At 39.7% G+C, this 27,078-nt stretch overlaps 1 protein-coding gene across 13 annotated transcripts in view; it reads left to right on the top strand.

Moving 5' to 3' along the window:
* The first annotated feature begins 294 nt into the window (after window positions 1-294).
* Window positions 295-27,078, top strand: part of LOC131253194 (RNA pseudouridine synthase 5) — a 101,200-nt gene continuing 74,416 nt past the window's right edge. For 6 of the 13 annotated variants that reach the window (XM_058254085.1, XM_058254082.1, XM_058254076.1 and 3 more), the window contains exons 1-9: window positions 295-420; window positions 772-813; window positions 999-1,056; window positions 2,177-2,204; window positions 2,668-2,714; window positions 12,765-12,855; window positions 13,363-13,543; window positions 15,135-15,222; window positions 18,338-18,422. In XM_058254085.1, the coding sequence (XP_058110068.1) occupies window positions 315-420; window positions 772-813; window positions 999-1,056; window positions 2,177-2,204; window positions 2,668-2,714; window positions 12,765-12,855; window positions 13,363-13,543; window positions 15,135-15,222; window positions 18,338-18,422 (726 nt within the window). In that variant the 5' untranslated portion in view covers window positions 295-314. Of the gene's footprint in view, window positions 421-771; window positions 814-992; window positions 1,057-2,176; window positions 2,205-2,667; window positions 2,715-12,764; window positions 12,856-13,362; window positions 13,544-15,134; window positions 15,223-18,337; window positions 18,423-27,078 lie in introns of those variants that run through there. The other 7 variants (XM_058254086.1, XM_058254078.1, XM_058254077.1 and 4 more) reach the window with 5 other exon arrangements.

Below are 27,078 nucleotides of genomic sequence, written 5' to 3'. Positions count from 1 at the left end.
TGGCTTGATCCAAAATTTTGTGGGCCATAAAAAGTTTTTAACGGTCAATCAGCACTGTTTCCTATAGTGTGGTCCACTTGAGTTTTGGATCTGCTTGATTTTTCGAATCATGCACTAAAATTAGCTATCAAAACGGATGGAGGGCGTGGATGTAAGGAAAATACATAACGGTGGGCCCCAAAGTCAGGGATCCACCGAAACGCGGACTACCTGATGAAAGGTCCAGATCGACTGATCGACCGGCCGGGCATTCTATCAAAACCGCCAAGACCTACAGTACAAACCCTCTCCATGTGGCGTTGTTGGGAGCCGAGATGGCAGACGAAAAGGCGCCAACACGGAATGCTTTCGGAGAGCCGTGGCCTGATTTCAACGACGGCCTGACCTACACCGACATCGTCCCACCCACCTCCACCACAGGTTCTCTCTTCATTCTTTCTTCGTGCATGCTTATCAACCGTCACACTCTACCAGAGTCTCTCTCTGTCTGTCTCTCTGTCTGTCTTCCCCCTCCCCCCTTCTTCTCCTCCTTCTCCCTGTTTCCTTCTGCTTGAAATGTATTTCGAGGAAAAACATTGATACTCTGGTAAAGTACGATAGTTGATACGCAAGCAATAAGAAATTGCATAAACGATATAAAAAGTAACTCAAACTGAGCCGTCCGAATTCTGGGACCCTGTTTAGATGGGTTATAGATAAAAACTTATATTGATTTAATTATCTAATTGACTGATTGGTGGACATATAATTGACGGTTGACATGAAAAACAGCAACTGTCCAGAATTCACCAAAAAAGTGCCCACGAATCAGAGGTTAGGATTGTTCAACCGATCTGATTTCGGGATGATGACATATCTACATTGGGTCCCGTGATTTTGACCATTTTGTTTGAGTTGATGTACGCATCCGACTGCCTGCATAGCAACTATAACACTCTGCCAGAGTATGAAATAACTGCCCATATTCATCATCATCATTTTTTGACTGTCTCCCACAGCATGCAGCCTGATCGAGTTCTACTCTTCCAAGTACAGCAATTCAGCCCCATTGGAAGGGTATGCCCCTTTTCCGCACCCTCACTATTACCATGTGACGTTCGAACATCGACACATGCATGGGCATGAAGACGCACCCATACACACATATGGGCGTTGTTTCAGACAGCATCGGTGCCATGGGATGTGGATTGCCTGTGACACCCTGCCACAGGAAGGAAGTTCCTGTGGTCAGAAGCAAGGTGGGGCCCACCATGTTGTTTGTGAGGTGCATCTGTCTTGCTAGATCATGTTAGGACATGAGCCCAAATATGAGGCAGATCCTAAACTCAAGTAGGCCACATGACAGGAAACAATGAGGATTGAATGTCCACTTTTGAAACATTCATGGGGCCACAAGAGTTTTGGATGAGGCTGATATTTTTGTGTTTTCAGTTCATCCTAGTAGGAATGACCTTATGAACATAAACATCACAGTGGACCCCAGGGAGGTTTCAATGGTAGGGATTTCCCTACCCATGTTTTCGTGTCGTGCAGCCCACTTGATTTTTGGATCTGCCTCATTTTCGGGCTCATGTCCTAACGTGAGCTGGCAAATGGATGGATGGGTGAATTTCTCACAAACATCACAGTGGGTACTACCTAGCTTCTCACCACAGGAGCTTCCCGCGACAGGATGTTGCAAGCAATCTTCATCTGGTGCCATATATGGTACCTTGCTCTCCGCTTGAATTGATAGCATTTGCATCTGGTCGAACTTCTGTTCATGTGGGGCTCACCTTCCAGTATGCTAGATGGTTTGTCTAGTGGTGGCTTTGTGGATGAGCAATGGACTAAAAATCCTCTCCATCGAACAATCCCAGCCATCTGATTGGTGGACTTTGTCCTGTTGCATATGGACAATTTCTGCCTCATTAACTGTTTACAATCAGATGGATAGGATTTTCTGATGAGGGAGCACCTGTAGTCACTCATCTGTGGTGATGCCCACCAGGTAGACGCAGAAGGTGGACCCATATGTACCGAAAGCTGGCGCAAGCTGAAACACCGCTAGCTTGGGCCAAAGCATTGTGTTGTGGTGCTCAATGGCACTTCATTGAGAAAACAGTTTTAAGTTTGAATTTTATTGTTTGGAGTGGATTGTTGATGTCTGTTTTTTACTGATGTGATCTGATTGCAGCTGGCTTCAACGGATCCGGAATGGACAGGTTGGTTACTCTAATGCTTACTTGATGTCAGATGGGGTGTGTTTCGCAGCTCATTGATGAGAATGCGAAATTCTCTTGCTAGAGATGGAGTGGGGAGATGGGAGAGGGTACCTAGTTGTTGGCAACTCATATGGTTTTAGGGCTCGTTTGGTGGTGTGAATTTGAAATCCTTTGCAATCAGGTGGATTTTAGTCCGTTTAGAATCGAGTGGATTTGAAATTATAGCTTTGAGGTGGGAATTTGAAAAGAGCTCTTTTGAGGGATTTGGATTCCTCCAATTCCTCACCACCAAACGACCATAAAGCAGCAAATCCCCACAAATCCCTCTGATTTGATGCTGCCAAACGAATCCTTTGTCTCTCTTTTGTATTTACTTCTTTTTGAAGATTATTGAAAATATTTTTCATTCATCCAATAAAGAAGAAAGGAAACTTTTACCGATGATATGTTTGTGAGCATGCAGATAACAGTTGATGGTCAAGTTGTGACTGATCCAGACACTACTCTCAGGTTTTTACCTGCATATCTCAGCTGTTTGCTTGTGATGCTTTCCTCGGATTTATATATATATATATATTCATGTGTTTTTCTCTAGATCTCTCACCTATCTTATTTCATGCATCAAGCCATTTCAGAACGACCCATCTTCTCTCAAGTGTCATGATATGGAGTATGAAGGAATTTGGCAATTTCTTCCAAATATCAGTCTCCGTCTTCTCAGGTTTATTTTCGATGCTATTTTGGCTTCAGCTGCTACTACTGTTACTTCAATTCTCAATCAGTCCGCCTGAAAGCCTCTCTCTTTATTTTAGCGAAAAATGAAGTTTTGTTGAAAGAAAAGAAAATAGTATCAAGGGCTAGCTATCCATTAAGGCAATGGATAGCAGTTGCCTGTTATTAAGAGAAGACCTTGAAACAACCTCTTTAGCCTTGATCAGTATAATGGAAGATCACACTGAGCATGAAACCTTTCTTCTATAATGCCAAGAATGGAGCATATTTCCTCCAAAGTACATGATCCAGAGAAGAAAATGAAGCTTTTACTAAGGTTGATGGCCAATCCAAAATAGTTGCAGAATCGTCAAATAATTTTTTGATATTATGAACTTTTATTGGGTCAGAGCAAAAGAGAACAAGATCATCGCCAAAGACTTGCTGTAAGATAACAACTTGACCTTTTTTGAAGGGAAACTTGATGAGGCCTGTTTGAAGGCATTTGTTGATGGTTACAGAGAAGAGCTCCACAATGAATGAGAAAAGAAAGGGTGGTAGGGGTTAGCTTGTCTGATGGGGACATCAGAGGACCTACTCGGATGTACTAGAAATGGAGACGACCACTCACGTCAGCGCATCTTTCTTTGTGGATGGGTGACGAGTTCCAGATGGGGCCTGCCGGGCCATTTTGAAGACCCCACATGCATTAGACGTGCATTAGGAAGACCCTACCTTGCGATAATGTATGTGGGCTGCTTAGGAGATAATTTTAGTCATAGTATTTCTATTTCATGTCAATCCGACCTTTGGCTCTAATAGATCAGGTCACCAGATCTTTTAGATTTAGGCCCATTGGATTCTGATCTTGCTTTCTTTATGTTTTTTGTTATTTTTAGGAGTTATTTGATGGTTGAGATTGATAATATATGTTTTAGTTTTCTTATTTTGGATAATGAGTCACTTTACTTAAGTAAGTGGCATAGTTGTAATTATGTTGGATTTAATTTTGAATTTTTAATTATAAAAGCACAGGGGGGGTGGAGTTCCAACCCTAGTGGTGTTATTGAGAAGAAAAAAAAGAAAGAGTGGAGCTCTCTTGTGTGAATGAATTTTCCTCCTTATTTTCTAGGGTTTTTTTAATTTAAAAAAACCCTCCTTTCCAATTAAATTGTGGAAAGGTAGAAGCTTGTTTGGTGGTGGATTCCAAGGTACATCATTCATTTTCCTCTTCTTCAAAAGGTATTCTTCGTCTTACATCCTTCCTCTTCCTCATCTTCGAAAGGTATTTTTCTTCTTCTCCTGTCTTCCTCTTTTCCTCCCATTACAACCTTCTAGACCCTAGATTTTCAACTTTTTATTTTTCCTAATTTCTAAAAACCCTAATTCCAAAATCCTCAATTCCCATGAACCCTAATTATCCATCTTTCAGATTTTTCCCTTCTAACCCTAATCATAAAACCTACAAATCTGTCCATTGAGTGTGGAACGTGTCTATGCTAAATTGGAAGTTCTATCTTTCCATCGGTCCTAGTTTTAATTGATTTATGTGATTTCTTAGCATGCGGGCATGTGATTTAGGTTAAATCAGATTTTATTTTCTATTGTTTACTCTTAATTAATTGGTAGGTTAGCATCTTTTGTTAATTGAATTACTTTATGGACTCTTTCATAATCTCCACGTTGCATGCTAGCATTAAATCATGTGTCCTGCATCATTGTCTCAGGCCTTTAATGCTTCTAAAGTATCCATGCACAGTCCCATTGATCAAGATATAGAATGAAGGGCTGTAATGCAGGAGCTATCTAGTTAGTCTCAGTAGAAGGAAATTTCATTGCTTCCTTGCAGAAGCAAGACATTTCATGTGATACTGTCATAAGTGTTTTTGAGATAAACCTTTTTGCACATTCTTGGGGCCCCAGGAGCATGATGATGACTTCTATTCACATTGTGGCTCGGGACTCGAGAGGTTATTTGAGATATCTCACCCGGGAACAATAGCAGGTTGATTTGGGCTAATAATATTCCATATGATGTTCTTCATTCTGTTACTCTTCAGTAGCCTGCTGAGTTACTCTTCAGAATTAACTTTATGAATGTTGCTTTTACTTGATTTAACATCTTTGAGGAATTGAAGAAATCAAGATAGCAGAGCAAACATCCTCACTAGTTTTTGGCCAACAAACCTTGTAGATATGAACACCGAATCCACTGGAGCCTCTGGATCTTTGCATGGTCGGCTTACTTTATGACCATTTCATTCTCCTTAACGGAAAAAAGTCTGTAGAGAGCGATATCCAAGTCACAAGTAGTACAATTTAGCTCTTCCACTTAGCTAATGTTAGTATTAACTTTCTGAATGCTAGGAGCAGGGAGCTTATAACTGAGGAAAGATATTCTTGATTGCATTTGCATCTTGCTTGTCGTAAGTAGTGACATCATGGTCTTTTATGGTCCAAATTTGGATCTTTATTGAAACATAAAGCAATTTGCTACCATGGTCACCATGGACACTAGTGAAGAGGGAAGAGTCATTTAGCTCCATTTACGAGATCCTGCAATGGATCATATGACCAGTGGTTTTTAAAACCTTGACTGAAGAGTTTGGACTCAAAGCCATCAGATTCTAGCATTATAATGATGATCTATATTAGAAAAATGAGACCATGAATGAGGAAAGATAAACTTTCCAAATGCATGTATGTTATATTGAATTCTAGTTTCAATTAGACAGACAATAACGAGGTTTAAGTTAAGGATCTTATCTTTTATCTCTCTTTGCATGGTAGGGCTGTTTAAGACCCTAGTGTTGTAGATTAGAATATTCATAATGAGGAACAAGTTGATGCAAGACACATGATTTAATGCTATCATGCAACGTGGAGATTATGAAAAAGTCCATAAAGTAATTCAATTAACAAAAAATGCTAACTTACCACGTAACTAAGAGTAAACAATAGGAAATAAAATCTGATTTAACCTAAATCACATGCTCGCATGCTAGGAAATCACATAAATCAATTAAAACTAGGCTCGATGGAAGGATAAAACTTCCAATTTAGCATAGGCACGTTCCACACTCAAAGGACAAATTTGTAGGTTTTATAATTAGGGTTAGGAAGGGGAAAATCTGAAATTTGGAAAATCAGAGTTCATGGGAATTGGGGATTTTGGAATTAGGGTTTTTAGAAATTGAAAAAATAGGAAATTGAATATCTAGGGTTTAGAAGGTTGTAATGGAAGAGAAAAGAGGAAGACGAGAAGAAGAAGAATAATACCTTTCGAACAAGAGAAAGAGGAAGGATGTACCTTAGGGAATCCACGACTTCTTTCTTCTTCTTTTTTTTCTTCTCAAATCTCCACTAAGGTTGGAACTCCACCCCCCGTGTTGTTTTATAATTAAAAATTTGGAATTAAAATCAAGCATAATTACAACTATGCCACTCACTTAAGTAAAGTGACCCATCATCTAAAATAAGAAAACTAAAACATATATTATCAATCTCAACCATCAAATAACTCCTAAAAATAACATAAAATATAGAGAAAGCAAGATCAGAGTCCAAGGGGGCAAGATCTAAAAGATCTGGTGGCCCGATGGCCTGATCGACAAGATCCAACGGTCGGATTAACACGAAATAGAAATCCTATGACTAAAATGATCTCTTAAGCAGCCTACATGCATCATCCCAAGGTGGGGTCTTCTTGATGCACGTCCAATGCATATGGGGTCTTCAAAATGGCCTGGCAGGCCCCATCTGGAACTCGTCTCCCATCCACAAAGAAAGTTATGCTAATGTGGGTAGTCATCTCCATCTCTAGTACACCCAAGTAAGTCCTCTGATGTCCCCATCACAAGTGTTGCACCTAACAGCAGAGACAAGAACATTGGTGGAAGGAGGGCTTTGATTCTTCACTTTGCTTTTGATGAGGATATCCATTCTTGAAGATTGCCTTCTAGATCGATAGAATTAATAACCTGTTCAGTATGATTTCAGACCCTTTCCTCTTTGTGGATTTCCAATTGCGATCTCTTTGAGTGGGAGTGTTAGCAATTGCATAATTTCTGGTAGTTTCATCTACTTACATATACTGATGGTCTCCAATTGTATTCCACTTGTTGCATGAAAGTGGTCTCTTCATAATTTATCTCAATTTCATCTGGCAGCTTGGAGGAAACATGACCTTGCATACAGACTCATAAGAGAGATGGTTGGGAGAAATTAGCAACAAAGTTTATCTATAAACAAAGGTTTTCCAATGTTGCTGGTGATTTTTTTAGACCAATTTTGGATCAAAATCGATGGTCTCCAATTGTATTCCACTTGTTGCATGAAAGTGGTCTCTTCATAATTTATCTCAATTTCATCTGGCAGCTTGGAGGAAACATGACCTTGCATACAGACTCATAAGAGAGCTGGTTGGTAGAAATTAGCAGCAAAGTTTGTCCATAAACATTGGTTTTCCAATGTTGCTGGTGAATTTTTTTAAGACCAATTTTGGATCAAAATCTGAAATTTAGGTTTTGGAATTTTACCCACGGGATAGAGTTCAGTTCCTCTTTCTGCAGTGATAGTTTTGGCATCCATATTTTGAGTATGAGAGCTTGACCTTTAAGACCATTTTCAATGATCTTTTGATTGTGTTCTTGATTGCTCGATTTAAGTAGAATCCGCCTTCTGAGTAAATTTCCAGATCACCTGCAGCTTTCCATGCCTTTTCCAAAGATGACTGCCAAATAGCGCGCCTGTTTTCCAATGAAAGTATCCCACAAGCGTTTTTTCCCAAGCGGTTTCAGCATCTACTATTTCCTCCTTTGTGAAAGAGATGGAGAGTGGTTGATTTGTTGGAGGGGTAATGAAATCCAAATTGAGAGATTCATTGGATTTCTGATTGAATAGTGAAGACCATCCACTGTGTTTTATAGTTGCAGATGAGGATGTTGCATGGTTTACAAACAACAGGCTTGGAAATTCTTTGTGGTGGTGATGACCATTGGCTTGAGTTGTATTTTTTTATGGCATTGATACATTACCAAAAGAGTGTTTTCTTTTGTTCTTTGTTATTTATTTTTTTAAAAACGATGATAATATTATTTAGGGCGAGCAAATGCCCAAAAAATACAAAAGAGAAAAGCCCATGTTACAAATCCTCCCAGAAATCCGGAAAGGAACCTATAATCTTTGAGGATAAAGCCCATTCTATTACAAAAGATTTTGCTTTGCTAAACAACTCGGGAAATGGCCTAATTTTATTCCTGAAACATCAATTATTTCTTTATAACCATATGACCTAGATGCTGGGGAGCAAACATAAATGCCATAGTTTCCTGCCAATTTGAGTTGAACCACTCCCTACCACATTAGGAAGAAGCTATCGACAGAATTTGGTGCTGCCCCTAATACTCCAAACAAGGTGAAGAATTGATCCCACAACCTCTTTGCAAGCGGACTATGAAGGAACAAGTGATTCAAAGATTCCTTACCTTGCATACACATCAAACAAACATTCGGAAGAATGAAACCCCGTTTACACAGATTATCTACTGTGAGCACCTTCTTCCTCCGCACTAGTCATGCTAACGTCACAACCTTTGGAGGGGCACCATAATCTAAATAAGTGACGTGGAAGCAATCCCACCACTAGGCCTCACTGAGGAACATGTAGAAAGTTTTCACGAAGAATTTACCAGATTTATCTTTTAACAAAATCATAGAATCCGCATATGAAGGAACAGGAGAAACCTTTGAATGCATTTCCAACAGATTGATAAACTCTGCAAGCTCTTCATCATCCCAATTCCGCGCCTACATGGCGAGGACCAAACGATCTTCCCTCCTATTGAGAAGCATTTCTCTACCCTCAACCCCACTTCTGATGCAATCCCCGCCATTCTTGGAAATAGGTCGCCTAGTTTTGATCCCTCACCATCTATCGTCCCAAAATCTAATGTTCTTCCCACATCCCACCGCAAAACTGATTCCTTCCCAATCTCAATGTTTAATTGAGGCAATCGATTTCCAAATGTGTGATGCCCTATATAATGATGATGACCGAGTCCACCACCCCAGCTCATTGACCCCATATTTCCTAGTGATCACCTCCCTCCATCGAGAGTCTGTCTCTACCCCAAATCTCCAAACCCACTTTCCTAACATTGCTAGATTCATATTCTCCAAAGTCCTAATACCCTCCCCACCCTGATTCCAAGGCTTACATACCTCTTCCCCCTTCATAAGATGAAATTTATAGTTGCCATTGATCCCTTTTATAGGAAGTCCCTTCTTAGTTTTTTTCAATTTAAGCAAAACCGACTTTGGACATTTAAACAGGGACAAAATAAATTGCAAGATTAGACATCGCCTTGATTCAGGTGATTCTGCCTCCCAGTGATAGCCGACAGGTCTTCCATTGAGATAGTTTCTATTCGAAGACCAAGATATGTAGAAGGGAAAGAACCTGCCTTGCATCCCACCGCTTAAGCACAAGATTTTAGCTCCTCTTGAGTAATCTCCACTCCCAAGAACTCACTCTTGTGAAGTTAACTTTTAAACTCGATACCATGTTGAAAGAAATGATAATAGAACGAAGATTTTTAATATATGTAACATCTGCTCCGCATTGGAGTAATGTATCATCAGCATACAACAAGTGAGAAATATGAAAATCTGATTTGTCCATGCCAAAGCCTTTCACCAATCCGGACACTACCCATTTTTTTTAATCATATGACCCAATGCCTCCATAACCACCACAAATAAATATGGGGATAGGGAATCCCCTTCCCGCAGGCCCTTAGAAGCTGCAAAGTATCCATTCGGCGATCGGTTTACCAATATTGAAAATTTTGCCGATTTAATGCATTTTTGTACCCAAGAACGCCATTGAACCCCACACCCCAATCTCTTCAACATGTAGTCCAAAAAGTTCTAGTTGACATGATCATATGCCTTTTCTAGATCTAGCTTGCACACAATACCTTTCTATCCCTTCCCGATACAAGAATGTATACATTCATTTGCCACCAAAAAGTTATCGACATTCTAGCTGCCTTCTACGCACACTACCTGTGCTACGGATACTACTACGCTCAAAACCGCCCAAAATCCTGTAGCTAGCACTTTAGCAAGAATTTTGTAGGGGCTTCCCAATAAACGAATAGGCCTGAAATCCCTTAGACTTTCAACTCCTTCATTTTTTTGGAATAACCACTATGAATGTAGCCCCCAATTATGATCCAATGTATTCCTTCTTGTGAAATTCATCCATAAAACCAAGAACATCCTTCTTAACTTTTTCCCAAAAAGTTTGATAGAATGCAATCGGGAAACCGTCTGGGACAAGGGCCTTATCACTACCCAAGTCTGAAACCACCCTCTTGATTTCTTCCCTGGAGAAAGCCTTTGTTATGCTCAAGGGTGATTTTGGAAATTTGACTTTGGAGTTTTGGTGCACTGTTGGGGGACTTTGTTGGGATTCCAACAAACCATTGGGCTCTCATGTGATTTGCTGATGTGGCAAGTCTGAGCTGCAGAAGATAGTGAATCATATTTAGGCTGAGTGGGACTATGCTGAGGCATGGATTTGTCTTGAATTACAGTGCTGCCAGTGCCTTCCATCTTTGCAAGATCAGATTTTGAATGGCAGCCGGAGCAAGATTGATGAGGCCCTGAGAATGAGGAGGCAGCGCCTATGGACAGAGAAAAATATGTCGCCTTAGCGGAGTTACCCCAGTCCCATCCTTAGTTGCAGGATCGTTCTAACTAGTTGCCGCCACCTCTTCGAATCCCTGCTTCGGAATCTCGTTTCTGCTCTTGCTCCCGCTCTTTTTTCCTACCTATTTATACTTGTTTACATTTTGAAAGAGACTTCTTGCATCCGAATTTGTTGTTGCTTTGCTTCACACTTCGAGCAACTATAGTCTAGTCAGGGATGTGCCGAGAGTGAGGGGAAAAATTCATCCTTCGATCTATATTGACGGTCTTCCCATCGAGCAAAATGTTTGAGGGAGAATATACAATACCCTCCGTTGGTAGGTTGGCATTTCCGGCAGGGTTCTGAGTAGAGGATTGACTTATCTTCAGATCTAAAGAACTAGTAGAAGAATCCGCCAGTTGAAGTTGGTTGGTATCGAGCAGTTTCCTAGCAGCTTGACAAGCTCTGGTGAGACATCTACTGGTGGTGGGCCCCTGAGACCGGATTTAATGGTGTTTGTGATGATCTTCATCTACATATTAGAGATTTAAGTTAATGGGGATGTCTCGCGCACCCCCCCCCCACACACACACACGAAGATGAAGGGCCTCACCATCGATCTGGATCGATGACGACGTCCAGGGAGGGCCTCTTAGTTAGAAGACTGAGTTTTGGTTCGTTGGAGTGGACCCGGTAGTCAAGTAAAGCCCATCATGGGATCTCATGATCGTGGCCCACTAGTCTGATTAATCTCATATTTTAAGTTTTGCTTATTAATGTTATTTATAATATTATGGATGCTTTAGATTTCTTTGATCAGTTTTTATTTTGGTTTACTTTATCGCCAAGTAATAGGTTGCGCACATGGCGCGAGTTTTGGTTATAGGGTTTTCTTATAAATAAGCACCCCTTGTAGCTTTTTGGAGGGGTTGAAGCTTAATAAAAATTTTGCGTTTTCCTACTCCTCTGAGTTGTCGAGTTGTGGAAATCCAATTGGGTGCGAAGCCCTCCCTTCATCGAAGGGCTAACTACCGTGGTGCGAAGCCACATCGATCCCGATTCACCCCCATCCTCTATCATCTCTATTTCTCATCTCCTACCACCATCCACACATCAAATCTATCCTTTATTGCAACAGTTTTCCTCTTTACAGCAGAATTCCAGATTTTGGCCCTGTAGGAGGGCTAAAATTTCGGCGGAGCACCACACACAGACCGCGAATCCGATCAACATGAAACTTGGGGGTTTTGAAGCCCTCCCTTGGCCGACCAGAGCCAAGGAGGCGCTTTCCTCGTTTGGCGCCCCCTAGCACGTGCGGCCAGGCCCCTGCACACGTGCGACAGGCCTGGCCCGCTGTCCGCATGCAGGAACTATTTCCAGGTTCAGATTTTTGCCTATTTTACTCCTCTCATACCTATTCTCCCTAACCCTAACCCTAGATTGTGTTATCTTTAATTTGTTTGCCTCTTTTCTTACCCTAGGGTTCTCTGAATTGAAATTAGTGAATCCCTTGAATTAGGGGCTGATTGCTGTGCATATGTGGATGATTATTACTTACCTTTGAGTATCGTTTGGTTCATAATTTTTACTGATCGAGCCCTAGCCTGTGCAGATTCCTCTTGTTTGAATATTTGAACTTTTGTGTGGGACGTGGAATTATTGTATGATTGTTTCTGAATTAGTATGATCTAAAGCCTGAGATCTTGCATATCATATTTAATTTTCATGTCCTGCATCATAAGTCAATGTTGTAGGAACCACAGTGTGTGTCTGAGTTGATTCAAGCTTTTCCTGGCAGCCGCCCCCAATTAGAAAGTGTTCATCACCCTCAACATTTCATTACGGGATTATTGCATGCTGTCTTTCCCTTTCCTTTCTTTTTTGTTTAATTTTTTGATCTGTTCACTCATGATGGCTATACAAGATGGCATGAGCACGTACTCACTGGAAACACATCAACACAACATTATATAGCACTGATATAATTATTAGAACATTCATGCATGCAAAACATTTCCAGTCATGGAAATCACTGTATTTCTATTTGTAAAGGCTGTCTTGTTGGTTTATGTATACTGTTTTGTGATTCATGCAGTTCTTTCATTTGTCAGTAGTGGAGTTATATTATTGATAAATATCTTTTGATATTCTAGAGTTGGCTCTGTGTTGCTTTATTCTCGTCTGCCATGGAAGGAGCCGTATGCACCATACTTGCTAGAAGTTCTCTACGAGGATGATGATATGGTAAACATTTCTCAAGTCGCTTAGGGCATGTTTGAATTCACTAATTCCATGGAAATCCATGGAAATGGAAAAGGTTTCCATTGATGTGATAGTTTGAGGTGTTTAGATAGGAAAAAAAAAATGGAAGATTCCACAAAGCAACCATTGTGCTTTTTCATAGTTTGGAATGGCACAAGAAGCTAGGTGATCGTTGTTTCACAAAGATGAGGTTCCATTTGCTATCTAAACAAGATGCCTAAAAATGGAATCCATGTTTTAATAGTGCTCACAAAAATAATCATTGCTCAATTATTACCTTTTTTTTTTCTTTTTCTGTTTCCCTTGGAATAGATGTATCCAAACATGGCCATAGTTTGTCAAGGTCGTTGGTAGACTTGTGTTTTAAATTTAGTTATTGTTCCTGGAAATTTACAAATGGTGATCTGAATGATAGAATCATGATAAGAATTGATACTAAATGGTTCCTACTTGCTATTTACAGAAATTGCTCATATTTTATGCATTCAGGTCGCTATAAATAAACCTTCTGGTCTGCAAGTTCTACCCGGTGGACTTTTCCAGCAACGAACTGTTCTAACCCAGCTACGGTGGCTTGCAGAGAAAAGTTCTGCACTCAGGTTCTCAGGAATAGCAGCTGCTCAAGAATCGCATCCTGTTCCTGTTCATCGCCTGGGAAGGGGCACATCAGGTCTGCTTTAACTGTATGGAAGTCAGGAACTACGCTCCACAATGCTGTTTTAGTACACTGATAGCTGGACTTGTTCCAAGTTTTGGTTTTGCATGTTAAACAATTGAAAATTTACCCTTTGTTATGATTTCACTCCTAACATGTTTTAATAGCTGAATGGTCTTAACATTTTGCTTTAGTCGGTCATATGGGACATTGCATTTATTTTCTGTCAGAAACTCTGTTGGCGAGTCTTTGATTCAGATGATATAAATATTCTCTTGTAAGAAATTAAATGTCTACTTCGCTCAGGTCCGTCTTATCCTCCATGCTTATCGTTTTCAAACACAGTTTGATCCATGCAAATGATAAAAGAATCACACACACACGCCCGTGTGTATAACATTCCCATAAAGCTAATACATGGTCTGTTTACTGTACTCACTTTTCTTTTAGTATATTTTGTCACCAACAGTGTACTTCTCTTTTTGATAGATAACCAACACTGTACTCACTAACATGTTCATTAATAAGTAATATAAAAAGGAATAAAACGGTATGACTTGTCAATTCCACTTCTAACTATGAGTTACATCCAAGGTATTCCGTGATGGTAACAGTAACGGTGGCCATAACGGCCACCATTGTTACCTTTACGATACGGGTTGTAACGATTGTCACGGGCCTTACGGCTCCCATAATGGCCATTACAATCTCTGTTTTTTGAAAAAAAAAAACCGAAGAACCTGTATCGGCCCTATAATGGACTGTTATGGGGCCATTATGGCCTTTACAGGGGGCGTAACGGGCCGTTATGGGGGCTGTAACGGCCTTTACGGGTCATTTTTTCCATAACGGCCATTACGGCCTTTATGACCTTGTAACATGTAACAGTTGCCACCGTTACCTTTACGTAACGGCCTTTACGGCACACCATGGTTGCATCCAATCCCGAGGAAATAGAATACCATGAAAAAGGAAATAAATATCACTACCGTGAAGCATTTCAAGGAGATTTCACGGAATAGATGAAGCAATTGTGTTCTTTCATCATCTTCTTTGTTCTTTTCTTTAACCATATTTTCATCCCAGTTAAGTTTCCATCTTCTCTGTTTATGATTTTTATCATCTTGAACTAGAAAAAGAAGTCAGTTATGCATGGAAAGATACCTAATTGTTAGAAAAAGAAATTACAGCATCCATCAACAAGATAAATTTAATAGATGAAAATGTTGGAATTATGCACTTGCGAATTGTGATGGCAGGAGACATAATAGGGACTCCAGTCAGATGGTAGAATATCTAGGGACTAACACATGTAGCCAGGTTATGAGTATAATTTGGATGGAAGGTAAGTAGCACCAGGCTCTGCTGTGAGAACATAATTTTCTGTTTCTTGTTAGAAATTGATGTGGTACTTTCTTCCATAAGATATCCTTTTAGCTCTTTCTAATGTCTTCATGTCTCCAGTCATCTCCCTTATGAACCTTTTACTACCTCCACTGTTCGTATTCATATGATTATTCGTCAGTAAATTATTGTGGAGTTGACAATCCATTTTCGATATTCTGGTCTTGCTTAGATCTCATTTTAACTGCTCCTTGCATTTCAGGAATATTACTTTGTGCAAAGACAAAGCTTGCCAGAGCTCGCCTTGCTGCGTATTTTGCTGATGGCACGGCTGTTGTTAGAGAGAACAGGTTCAACAACAGCTTCCTTTTTCTCTATGACTAACACACATTATTCTTAGCATTCATTTCCAGTTGTTTTCATAATGATCAACTCCTTTGTAGCGGAGTCTTAGTCATATACTCAAGAAGTTTGATGATTTAGACTGCTGAGTGTTTCTAATGATGATAAAATATACTCAATCAACTAAGTGCACATATTGATTATAATGCTATACTAGTCTGCACAAGATATACTCAATATGCAATTGAGAATGAATAGGGTGCTTGATGGTGACATTTGATTTCTGGTAAAATGAACTGTGTTCGGGTTGCTGCCTATGAAATAAAATTGTGGATAATTCTATGCAATGGTCTGGCAACTGTTGTAAGCTTACATGAATGTTGTATTCTTTTTGTCATCACTGTGACAAAGTCTTCTTTTAAAGATTGTAGCATGATGCTGACTCCTATGCACTATAAAAAAACTTCCATAGCATGTAGCCAATTCAAAAGTTTTTGAAGTTGCGGATGGGTTACATGTCTGTGCTGAATTGACTTGCTTCTTTTTGTTTCACACTACATGCAGACGGATAGGGTCTCCCTTTTAGACTATAACATTTGTCATTCGCATTGGACATCCAGCCCCAGTCTAGTAAATTATCACGTCAAAATTTGGCAGAAGTCAGCACCTTACGTTAATTTTACACTGTCTATAACATAAGATCTAATATTTCACTTCTTTTTTATTCTGGTCGCTTTCTTTTTTCATTATCTAACTCACATCTGATCTTTTGTCTTTATACCTGCCTCAATTTCTACTTATTTAATTCAGATGTTTCATTCTCTTTGGCTAATCTAGTTCAATTCTAATTTTGATCTATCTTCATGACAAATTTAATTCAGTGTTTCTTCCTTTCCTTTCGAAGTCTTCTAATTGCCATTTATACAAAAAGTAAACCCATTTCTGTGCATAGTTCTACAGAAAAAGTGCAATGGTAAAGGTTGGAAACTTTTTTAATTGAAGTAGAAGTCAAGATGTGTCCCTAGTCTCACTCAAGTCTTAGTGCTCCTGAATTTGCTACTAGCTACAAGAAAGGTAAATGGTAATTTTTTTAGCAGATTCCCAAACTTGGACAGATCATCATTGCCTTTGATGCCTAGTTGAGACCCAAAATTCTGAGTTTTGGAGTAACTCTCTGTATTCTTCCAATCCTGGGTTTGGAAGTCAGTTATGATTGGGCCATATTATCCATTTCATAACTGTATCAGCCACTGCTGACATGCGATACGGGGTTGAATTGGTGCTTTTCAGAAATAAAACGGGGCCATATTGGCCTGTATTGGCTGATATAGTATGCATCGGTGCTGATATGACCAATATGGGTTGTTACAGCTTTAAAGGCCCCATTGCAAATTTTTTTTTTTTTTTCCAACTTTGTTTTTCTTATTTATTCATTTCAACCATTGAGAAAGCTTAAAAACTCAATTTTCGACTAGCTCTATGCCTGTTTTGGGGATTAAACACAACATTTTATTGACATTCCACAAATGAAGCAGAATGAGGCATTCTAGAAAAAAAATTTGAAAGATGGGTAAACCATCATTGTTTGTTCATGTTATTTTTGTTGTATTTCAATATAATGGGCCATGATCCATCAAATCACGCTTGATTTGTGTTCGCTTAGGGCTTATTTGGTTGACTTTCAGCAAGTCAAGCTTACAAGTGTCATTCTTGTCAAAGAGTGGTTTGATACACTGTTGGATATATGTTAAAAAGAAAAAGATATATTCTAATGTTTCACATTATTTTTTTCCTATTTTAATAATGATTTTCCAATTTTTTTGGGCAAAAAAAAAAAAGGAAAAAGAAAAAGAAAAAAGAAAAAAAGGAAAAAAAGAGAGAAAAGGCCGTTATGGGCCCGTATCATTTGACAGGGGTCCAATACTCCCAGTATCATATTGTTTTTGGGCTTGGGCGATACCCAGCCCAATGGTAATATTCAAAACCTTGCTTTCCATTAGTTCCTTCTTTTGCTGATCCTTCACAGTGAACACTACTCTCAAAAAATTCAGCCTTTGGCACCATTCAACTTCCTATTTCTTGCGATTCTTGACTAGTTTCACTCTGTAGAGGTTCATAAATCTCTCACTAGTTTCTGTCATTTCTTGGCTCACCCCTTGTATCAATGAAAATCTATTCTGTATAGGATCAGTGGGTACTTCAATAGATGTAAGGATACCGTTGGTAATATGAATTTTAACCACGGGGTTAGGTAGATTTGAAATATGTAATATAAATTGGGGACATGTATTAATGAAAAAAAGATACATTATGTATAAATAAAAGTTCATTATCATCATCATAGTCATCGTCAGCAGCCACAGTGGCCCTTACACCCATATGGAAGTTCCCTCATATCATCATCATCCCCTCGTCATCAGTTCGTCTCCTGTTTTCACAGCACATGGCTGTACCATCTCGATTGTATCCTTCTTAGTCTTCCTGCACATCCATCCAAACATCTTCATCTATGCAACAGTCCTCTGTTCATGGTGCCTATTACTTGCACAACATTCTTCTACATATAGGTTATTTGGTCAAATAACATAATCATCAATCATCATCATCTCATAGACTTGCATGTGATGCAATGAGAAAAATCATGCTGTTTCTGAAATTAGAGTTGCAGAGTCTGAATTTGCCCCTGTTGTGTGTGACTGTAGGTAACTAAATGCCAACCACAATATGCAAGAAACAAACCGGCTGAAATGTTCTGCCTGGAACCTAGACCCTTATTTTGGTTGTTTCACTACCATACGATTGGGAAAATACTTTTAGAGTTCCAGTACCTTAATACTCGTGTCATTCGTGATATCTAATCAATATTTTGGTGAAGTTTGGCACTATCTACTGAGAATACATTTGAGCATTGTAATTGTAAGTATGCTTTTTATGCTGCCTCCTACTTGGTTTGTTATTTGGAGAGTCCTTTGTTGCTTCTAAGCTATCTTCCTTTCATGCTGCCAAGCATTGAGTATTCTTCTTGCATTCATCTTGTATTTTTTATGTGGCATTTGTTTATGGAGTAACTGCTTCATTCTTCAATTCCATTCTATGAAGAACTTACATTCTGCGGGTGTGCAGAATTTCGGACGTGGAGCTTGGCACTACGAGAAGAATTTCAAAAATATATCGAGCATTAGCCACAGGGATAATTGATGAGGATGAGGTAAAAGACCTATCATGGTAAAACAAATTTTCACCAGCTATATAATTGGACTGTAGTGCTCATTTGTTGCTACTAGTTTTTCTAGTTCAGTCTCCTGTGATAGATTATCCTACAAGGTAGATTTTGTTACAAAAAAAAAATCTATATAATTTCCTTGTTTACATGGTCCAAAAGGCTAGTTTCCAATATGATAACACATCAAAGATTTATTTGCATCATGGAACAGTGGATGATTCAGAGTATTTTGCTCTATTCATGGAAACATTCTGTAATAGGAAAGACTTTAGAAACTAGAATGAGAACAAAGCTTTTTAAGTTAACACATGACACATCTCAGAATGATTAATGTGCACCACTTTTTTTTTTTTTTTTGGTAGGATAGCAAAATTTATGATAATAGAAAAAGAGTACAAATGATAGGTCGTGTGCCCTATCATCACTCCAAGAGAAGGCTTGCAATATGAGCCCCATGCTGATCCAGGTGCACATCCTTGTGGTTCTAGAATCCAAGCTTCAGGATTTTTCTCCAGGCACGCTAGACTCCATTTGGAATATTAAAAATAAGGACTACATTGCTGTTAACGTAGTGGGAACTGCGGGGGCATAATTCTCGCTTGAAATATTGACAAATGGAGAAAGATCGATTCTTTTTCTGGGGTTTTTTCTCTTTCTGCATTATCGCGTGATGTGTCATCTATGTTCCATTGGGTGATGCCCACTGTGTATGGTCCGTGGAAGAGAAATGCGTTGCCAGTTTTGGGAGGAGCTTGATGTTGTTAGATAGAAATGGTGTTTTCCTTGGTGCGTTGGAGGGGATTTTAACGTAGTTCGTTTTTCATATGAAAAGTCCCAAGGGAGGGAAAATTTCCAAAAGCATGGCTTCTTTTTCTGATTGGGTGAATCGTAATTAGCTGCTGGATTTGCCATTGGGAGGGGCCAGGTTCACATGGTCAAATGGTCAAACGGGTGCCATTATGTCGCGCCTCGACAGTTTTTTAATTCGAATGATCGGGCGGATAAATTCCCTCTGGCAATTCAATGGGGTCTGCTCAGGGTGGTCTCTGACCATTGGCCCATCACGCTTGAAGTTCTAGAAGAGAATTGGGGTCCAAGGCCTTTCAGATTCAAGGCAACATGGCTGGAGATTGATGACTTTGGTCAATTGGTGGTAGAATGGTGGGATTCATTTTCGGTGGAGGGTTAAGCAGGGTTCAGGTTGGGTAGGAAGCTCAAATTACATATGGAAAGAATCAGACAGTAGAAGAAAGATATCCTTGGGGGCGAGAGAAGCTGTATTTGAAAAGATAGTTGAAGAAATCCATGAATTGGATCTCTTAGAAGAGAGCAGATCCTTATCGGATGAAGCTAGAGACAAGGAATAACCTATCCTTTATATATGCTCAGAAGGCCATGGAAGAAAAGATCAAATGGAGGCAAAGATCTAGGGCTAGATGGATCAAGGAGGGTGACATGAATACTTGTTCTTTCACAGCATAACTAGTGCTCAGGTCTGAAGTAATAGGATTAATAGTCTGCTGATTAATTGATGTAGGACAATTAACCACTTACTCTAAAAGCTCGAATTGTTGGAGCATGATGAATCAATCCCTTTATCTCATAGCCCGGGCCCCACATCTCATGGGTTAGGACCTCGGCCGAACCCCCCTCGTGGGCTCCAAATCACATGGGTACTGCATCACACAAGCCACCTGCCTCACAGGGGCCGCCCACCCCGTGTGTCCTCGCATCCCATAGGCTACCCCACTCGAGCCTAGTGTGAAAATGCCCCTGCATTAAGCACCCTTGATGAGGAGTCTTGAACACGAGACCTCCCGCCTTGATACCAATTTGATGCAGGACAATTAACCGCTTGCTCTAAAAGCTCAAACTGTTAGAGCATGGCGAATCATTCCCTTTATCTCATAGCCCAGGCCCCACATCTCGTGGATTAGGACCTTTGCCGAACCCCCCTCGTTGACCCCAAATCACATGGGGAGTGCCTCACACGAGCCACCCGCCTTACATGGGCTGCCCACCTCGAGTGTGTCCTCGCATCCCACAGGCTACCCCACTTGAGCCCGGTGTGAAAATGCCCTTGCATTATTAATGGTTGTCAAATCTCAGACAAGGATGCTATTTCTAACTCTATTACGTCCTTTACCACAATCTTTTGACCACTGAAAATGAGGGAGACCGAAGTTGGATAATGTTCAGTTTGACAAGATTCCGGAGGTCGAAGCTCCTTTCTTGTAAGACCCATCCTGGAGGAGGTGGTTTGTACGTATTTGCGTGCGATGTGTAGGGATAAGGCCCCTGGTCCCGACATATTTCTTATTCTATTCTTTCAGAAATTTTGGCACATAGGTAGAAAAGACGTCGTGGATTACATTAAGTTGATGGAGAGGCCATGAAAAATTGGCAATGAAGGAGACTAATAGGAGCAAACATCTCATGAAAATCAATTCCCCAATTCTGAGTAAAACGCTTTAGCCATAAGACATTCTATAGCACCATTGGATTAAAATTTTTATTTTGAAAGGTAACACTACCAGGGATTGAACCCCGGATCACTCCCTTTTCTTAAGTTTCTTCTCTCAATTTTCCCTTCTTTTCATCTATCTTCTACTTCTCTTTTCTATACCAACTTACATGGTATCAAAGCCATCCTAAAAGTGGTTTAGACTCTGTAATTCCTCTCGATCTAACCCAAGTTGCTGGATCTTTTTTCTTGAGGGCCTTCTAACATGTCGGGGGCTGATCGGACCGCAAGGGGGAACGTGTTTCATTGTCCGTTTATGTAGAAAACATGTTTTTTGTGTTGTTCCTTGAGTAGAAGGAAACGCTCACGAAAAGGATTGTACATGCCTTGTTGAATTATGAAGGCTTGCCAATTTCTCATAACGTGATTTTAAAATCGTTTGTTAAAGATTGCTGAGTTATGTGGAAGCAGTGTTTAAATTATTGGCGATATCATCGAATTATCGCCGATAATTTCGGTATCGCTAGGGTTGTGACACCGAAACTCCCTATGTTCGTTTCTCTTCCTAATATCGCCGATTTTTCGGCGATTTTATCAATTTTTTGCGAAAAGTCCAGTTGTCAGCAGTGTTCGCAATATCGTCGCAGTCCAACGATACGAAACACGTCGGAAGAAATATTCCGTAAAAATCGGAAAAAGAGAGAGAGAGAGAGAGAGAGGGGGAAACTTTCAATAGGGTGGATTTCCGCACCTGTAGAATAGATTGCCCCGATTGGAAGCTGCATTTGGTGGGCCATTTGAATCGAAGCTCGCCATTCGTAGGTTATTGTAAAGAAAATCTCGATTCCCTTTTTTTCTTTCTTTTATTAGATTGTTAATTGAAAACGGAATTGATTAAGGAAGGAAATGCGAAAAAAAATAAAAAACAAAATCCAGAGAAATCCGGAGATTCGGGGAAGATTTCAGGGGTTTTAGGGTCTCTTGGATTAAAAGAAAGGGTTCAGAGCCCTTTTTTATCGGGCGCGGATGCGCTACTGACGGGTTGAGTAGCCAAGCTGGCTACCGAAGTGACGTCACCATGTTCTGTGGGTCCCACCGTGATGTATGTTTTGTATCCACACCGTCCATCCATTTTGAGAGACCATTTTAGGTCATGAGCCAAAGAATGATTTAGATCCAAAGCTTGAGTGGACCCCACCACAGAAAAAAAGTGGAGAGAGTGACGCCCACCATTAAAAATTTCTAATGGCCACAAAAGTTTTCAATGAAGCTGATATTTGTGTTTTACCTTATTTAATGTTTGTGTTAACTTATGAACAGATTGGATCTCAAATAAACATCACGGTGGACCTTAGGAAGGTTTCAACGGTGAGTGTAACTCACTCCACTGTTTTTGGTGGTGGGGTCGATTATAGTTTTGGATCCGCCTAATTCTTTGGATCATGCCCTAAAATGTTCTCTCCAAATGGATGGACGGTGTGGATACAACACATACATCATGATAGGACCCACATAACTTGGTGATTTCACTTCAGTAGCCAGTCTCGCTACTCAACCTGTCATAAGATAATCCACGTCCTTTTTTATTGGGCACGGCTACACGAGGCACGTAGGTATCTTTTCACATGTGTAATGGGCCTCCAATCTAAACGGTTCATGTGATGTGGTGTCCCATGAAACTCCCAGGGACCAAATTTTACCCTGATCTAAAACTCTGGTGGGCCATAGCAAAGAAAGATGCAAATCAAGGGAGAAAAATGTTTTCTTTTATAATGGCCCATTGAAGTCTTAGATGAAAGCAAAAATTGAATTATAGAGGTTTCATGGAGTGCTGCATCACTTAGACCGTTCAGATTTTGGACTCACATCACATATGATGAGTTCTCAAAAAGTTCTCATGATATCTTTGCTTATGGGAAAATCGGCGTTGGCACAGATCTGGAGCCTGTTGGCGCATATCTGGAGCCTAGAGATGGATGCTCCTGTCAGGGCTCTATAAGGCCCACCATGATATATTTGTTTTATCTACACCATCCATCCATTTTGATATGTTATTATAGGGAATAAACCCAACATGTAGCTAGATACGAGGCTCAAGTGGTCCACACCACAGGAAGTTGTGGTGGGAATGATATCCACCATTGAAGCTTTCCTGGGGCCCTTCATGATGTTCATTTTCCATCCAATTTGTTCATAAGGTCTAATAGACCTGGATGAAGGGAAAACATAAATATTAGCTTGCTCCAAAACTTATGGGCCCCACACAGTTGACTCAGTACGATGAGCGTACTGATTTATATGATGCGCACGTATGACTTGTTTGGATCCATGGATTGATGGGTCCATGTTCTGTGGGGCCATCATAATGATAAATATTTTATCAATGTTGTCCATTTATTTTGATAGGTAATTTTAAGACATGAGTCCAAAATGAGACAAATCTGCATCTTAGGTGGACAACACTAAGGGAAACAGTGGTGATTAAATGCCCACCATTAAAAACTTCATTGGGCCATTGTAATGGTTTTTTTTTTTGTTTTTTTTTTTTTTTAAATTTTTTTTGCCATCCAACCTCTTGATCAGGTCACACAGATCTTGATGAAGCGAAAACTCATTTTAGATTATGTTAGATTTTGCCACATGTACATCTCTATCATGCAAAAACCACATTGATTGGATAATCCAATCCATCCTTGATTTGACATCTTTGAGTTCATTTACTTTTACGTGTCTTAATTAGTGTATGCCAGCTGCATTTGTAATATATAAACTCATTTTGGTTGCTATTAAAGTGATTTTTTATGGCATCGCATGCTTTTTGGGTCCCATTAAATGAAAACTTATTATGTAATGTATTCTTTTCGCAATTGTTTATTCCTAAATATGTACATATGTGTATTTAGGCATGTCTTGAAGTTTCACTGAAAAATTTCATCGTTTTCCCCATGTTTCCCTCTTTTTCCCCGCATTTCTGGTTGTCGGCGATAACGATATTATATCTTTATCTCTGGCCGGCGAAACTTGTAGCGATACCGACAACTCAAACACTGTTGAAGAAGTTATTTTGATAGAATAGTCTCTCCCTTTAAGTCATATGCAATGTGGGTTTGGTATTGATGCCGATTAGGGTGATAATGAGCCAACAATCTCTGCGTTATTTTATCGTGGAAGTCTAGTTGTGTGTGGATCTCCTTTCGGGCTAGTGTTTCTCTTTTGGCTTTGAAGCAAGTTGATTGTGGGATATCTATGGAACCTGAAACCACTGTCGTTGGTTCCTCATCTTTTGGGGAAATGTCTGGAACCTCCTTCAATGCATCAATAACTTCTGTGAAGTTGAGTGGAAAGAATTACCTTCTGTGGGCCAAATCTGTTGAGGTGTTTCTCTTAGCCCGCCAAAAGGATCAGTTCCTCATGGATCTTAAGCCAACAGAATCTAACCCAAAATGTAGGCAATGTATGCATGACGATGCCCAAATTCGCTCTTGGTTATGGAATGGTATGGAGTCCGAGGTTAATTCTAATCTGGTTTTCTTAAGCACAACAAAGGACGTTTAGTATATTGTAAGGAAGATGTATTCCTTAGAATGGAATGTTTCTCGGGTGTATCAGTTGTATGAGGAAATCTTTTCCTTTCAAGAGGGGGACGAGCCCCTTTGTGAATATTTTTCAAAGTTGATTGGATGTGGTAAGAGTTGGCCATATATCATCTCATTACCTTAGATGTCACCCTTATGAAGAAGCAGTAGGAAGATATGGAAGTAGTAAAACTCTTGTCTGGATTGCTCAAAGAATATCAATCAACAAAAGATCAGATTTTTGGAGTTTCCATTCGTTCAATGGCAAAGGTATATGCAACACTTCAAAGAATTTCCCTAGCAAAGGAATTTGACAACTCTCAGGTTAATGCATCTGATAAAACAGCACTAGCCTATTCATCTGGTTATTTTGGTTTTCGTGGAGGCCGTGGTGGTCGTGTTGGGTGTGGTCCTCTCTGTGGTGGTAGATTCCCAAGGGGAGGTCGAGGCAGCCGTGGTGGTAGAGGAGAGTGTACGTGTACTCATTGTGGCCTAACAATTCATACGATGGACTTCCGATGGGGCCTTTATGGAAAACCGTCAAGGACTAACCAAATTCTTGTGGTTGAGAACGCTTCTTCATATGGTAGATCCACTATTACTTTATCTAACCCTGGCGATGATTGGATTAGTGTTTCACTATCACGGGAGGAGTTTGCATTGACCTCTACCACTACTTTCACTCAATTAAGTAAAGCATGTCTTTTGTCATCTTTCTCCCCATCTTGGATCATCTACTTTAGGGTGTTCGACCATCTCTCTGGCAATCAGTTTCTTTTCTTCCTTTAATTGTGCTTCATTAAATACATCGGTTACTTTAGTTGATGGTATGTCGTCTACTGTCATCAGTGTTGGTACTGCTCAGCCTAATGCATCAGTACCCCTGTCGTTTGTTCTGTATGCACCTAATGTTCCTTTTAGTCTTTTATTTGTAAGTTAACAAGGTCTTTGAATTGTTTTGTGTCCTTCTTTCCTCTTATTGTGTGTTTCAGGACCTTAAGATGAGCAGGGCAATTGGTAGAGATCGTGAGAGGAATGGTCTGTGTTGCTTAGAGAAGGAGCCAGTAACTGCGGCAGTACTTCTTGTAAATTCGACAATTCAATGACATCGTCGCCTGGAACATCCTTCTCTTTTGAATCTATAGACTCTCATTCCATCTCTTCTTAAGGTGTCTAAGTTGGAGTGCGAAGCATGTGAATTGAGTAAACATCATAGAGTCCACTTCCCTTATAGAATTGTGTCAAAATGTGATTCCTTTTAAATTAGTCCATTGTGATGTGTAGGGACCAGCTCGAGTTCCTAGTTTGTTAGGTTTTAGGTACTTTGTTATTTTTATTGATTATTCCAGAATGACATGGTTATTTCTAATAAAGTATAGGTATGAATTTTTCATGTATTTTTGAATTTTCATGATGAGATAAAGAATTAGTTTGTTGTGAAATTGTGCATGTTAAGGTCAGATAATGCCTTGGAATTCGTTTCTCGAGATTTTCAAGCACACAAAGTCAGGGCATCATTCATTGGACTTCTTGTGTTTACACACCGCAATAAAATGGGGTGGCTGAGCACAAGAATAGACATCTGATAGAAGTTAGTCGAGCCTTATTATTAGAAATGAATGTTCTGCAGTTTTATTACGATGATGTAGTTCTTTGTGTGTGCCATTTGATCAACATGATGCCTTCATCAATTTTAGATGGCGAAACTCTCTTCTTGTTGTTATTTCCTAATCAACTAGTTTTTTTTTTTTCCCTCTCAAAGTGTTTGGTTGCACTTGCTTTGTTCATATATTTGGGTCAAGTCAAGATAAACTTTCACCTTGTTCCACTCAGTTTATTTTTTTGGGATATTCTCATACTCAAAAGTGTTATCAATGTTATTCCCCTACACTTGAGAAACATTTTGTGATTGCTGATGTCACATTCTTTGAAAAAATTCCATTTTACGTTAAAGATGAGCACACTGTTGAAGTCACATCAATGGAAATTCCCTTGCCAAATGTATTTCCTTTAGAATTTGATGTTGAGATGCCACCGCCAGAAGGATTTTATGCAGACTTACTATAGGAAAAGGAGAAAAAACTAGGCATTATAGAATGTTCCTCTTCAGTCCATACAATCAACTACTGCGCCTATTGAGGTTCTTGGTTTGTTTGAGTCTCATGAGGTTACCAATGATCTTCCCATAGCTGTTTGATAAGAAATGTTCTTGTGTTACTCTTCCAATCTCCTATTTTGTTGCCTTTTCTTATTTGCCTACAAATTATCTTGATTTTGCCCTTACCTTGTCTACTGTACCCATTCCTAAGTCAGTCCATGAGGCATTGTTGGATGAAAATTGGAAAAGAGATATGAAAATTGCTTACTCTTCCATTCCTAAGCAATGTATTCCAATGATACCTGGACGCTGACTGATCTTTCATTAGGTAAGACTCTAGTAACGTGTAGATGGGTGTACATAGTTAGGTTCTTGCCCGGTGGATCAATTAGTTGTTACAAAGCCGAATTAGTCGCTAAGGGGTATACATAGATTTATAGAGTAGATTATCTTGATTCATTTTCATCAGTGGCTAAGCTTAATTCGGTTTGGGTACTTCCATCA

This window comes from Magnolia sinica, chromosome 8 (genome assembly GCF_029962835.1).
Source record: "Magnolia sinica isolate HGM2019 chromosome 8, MsV1, whole genome shotgun sequence".
Taxonomy (NCBI): domain Eukaryota; kingdom Viridiplantae; phylum Streptophyta; class Magnoliopsida; order Magnoliales; family Magnoliaceae; genus Magnolia; species Magnolia sinica.
This window is presented reverse-complemented; position numbering and strand designations above follow the sequence as displayed.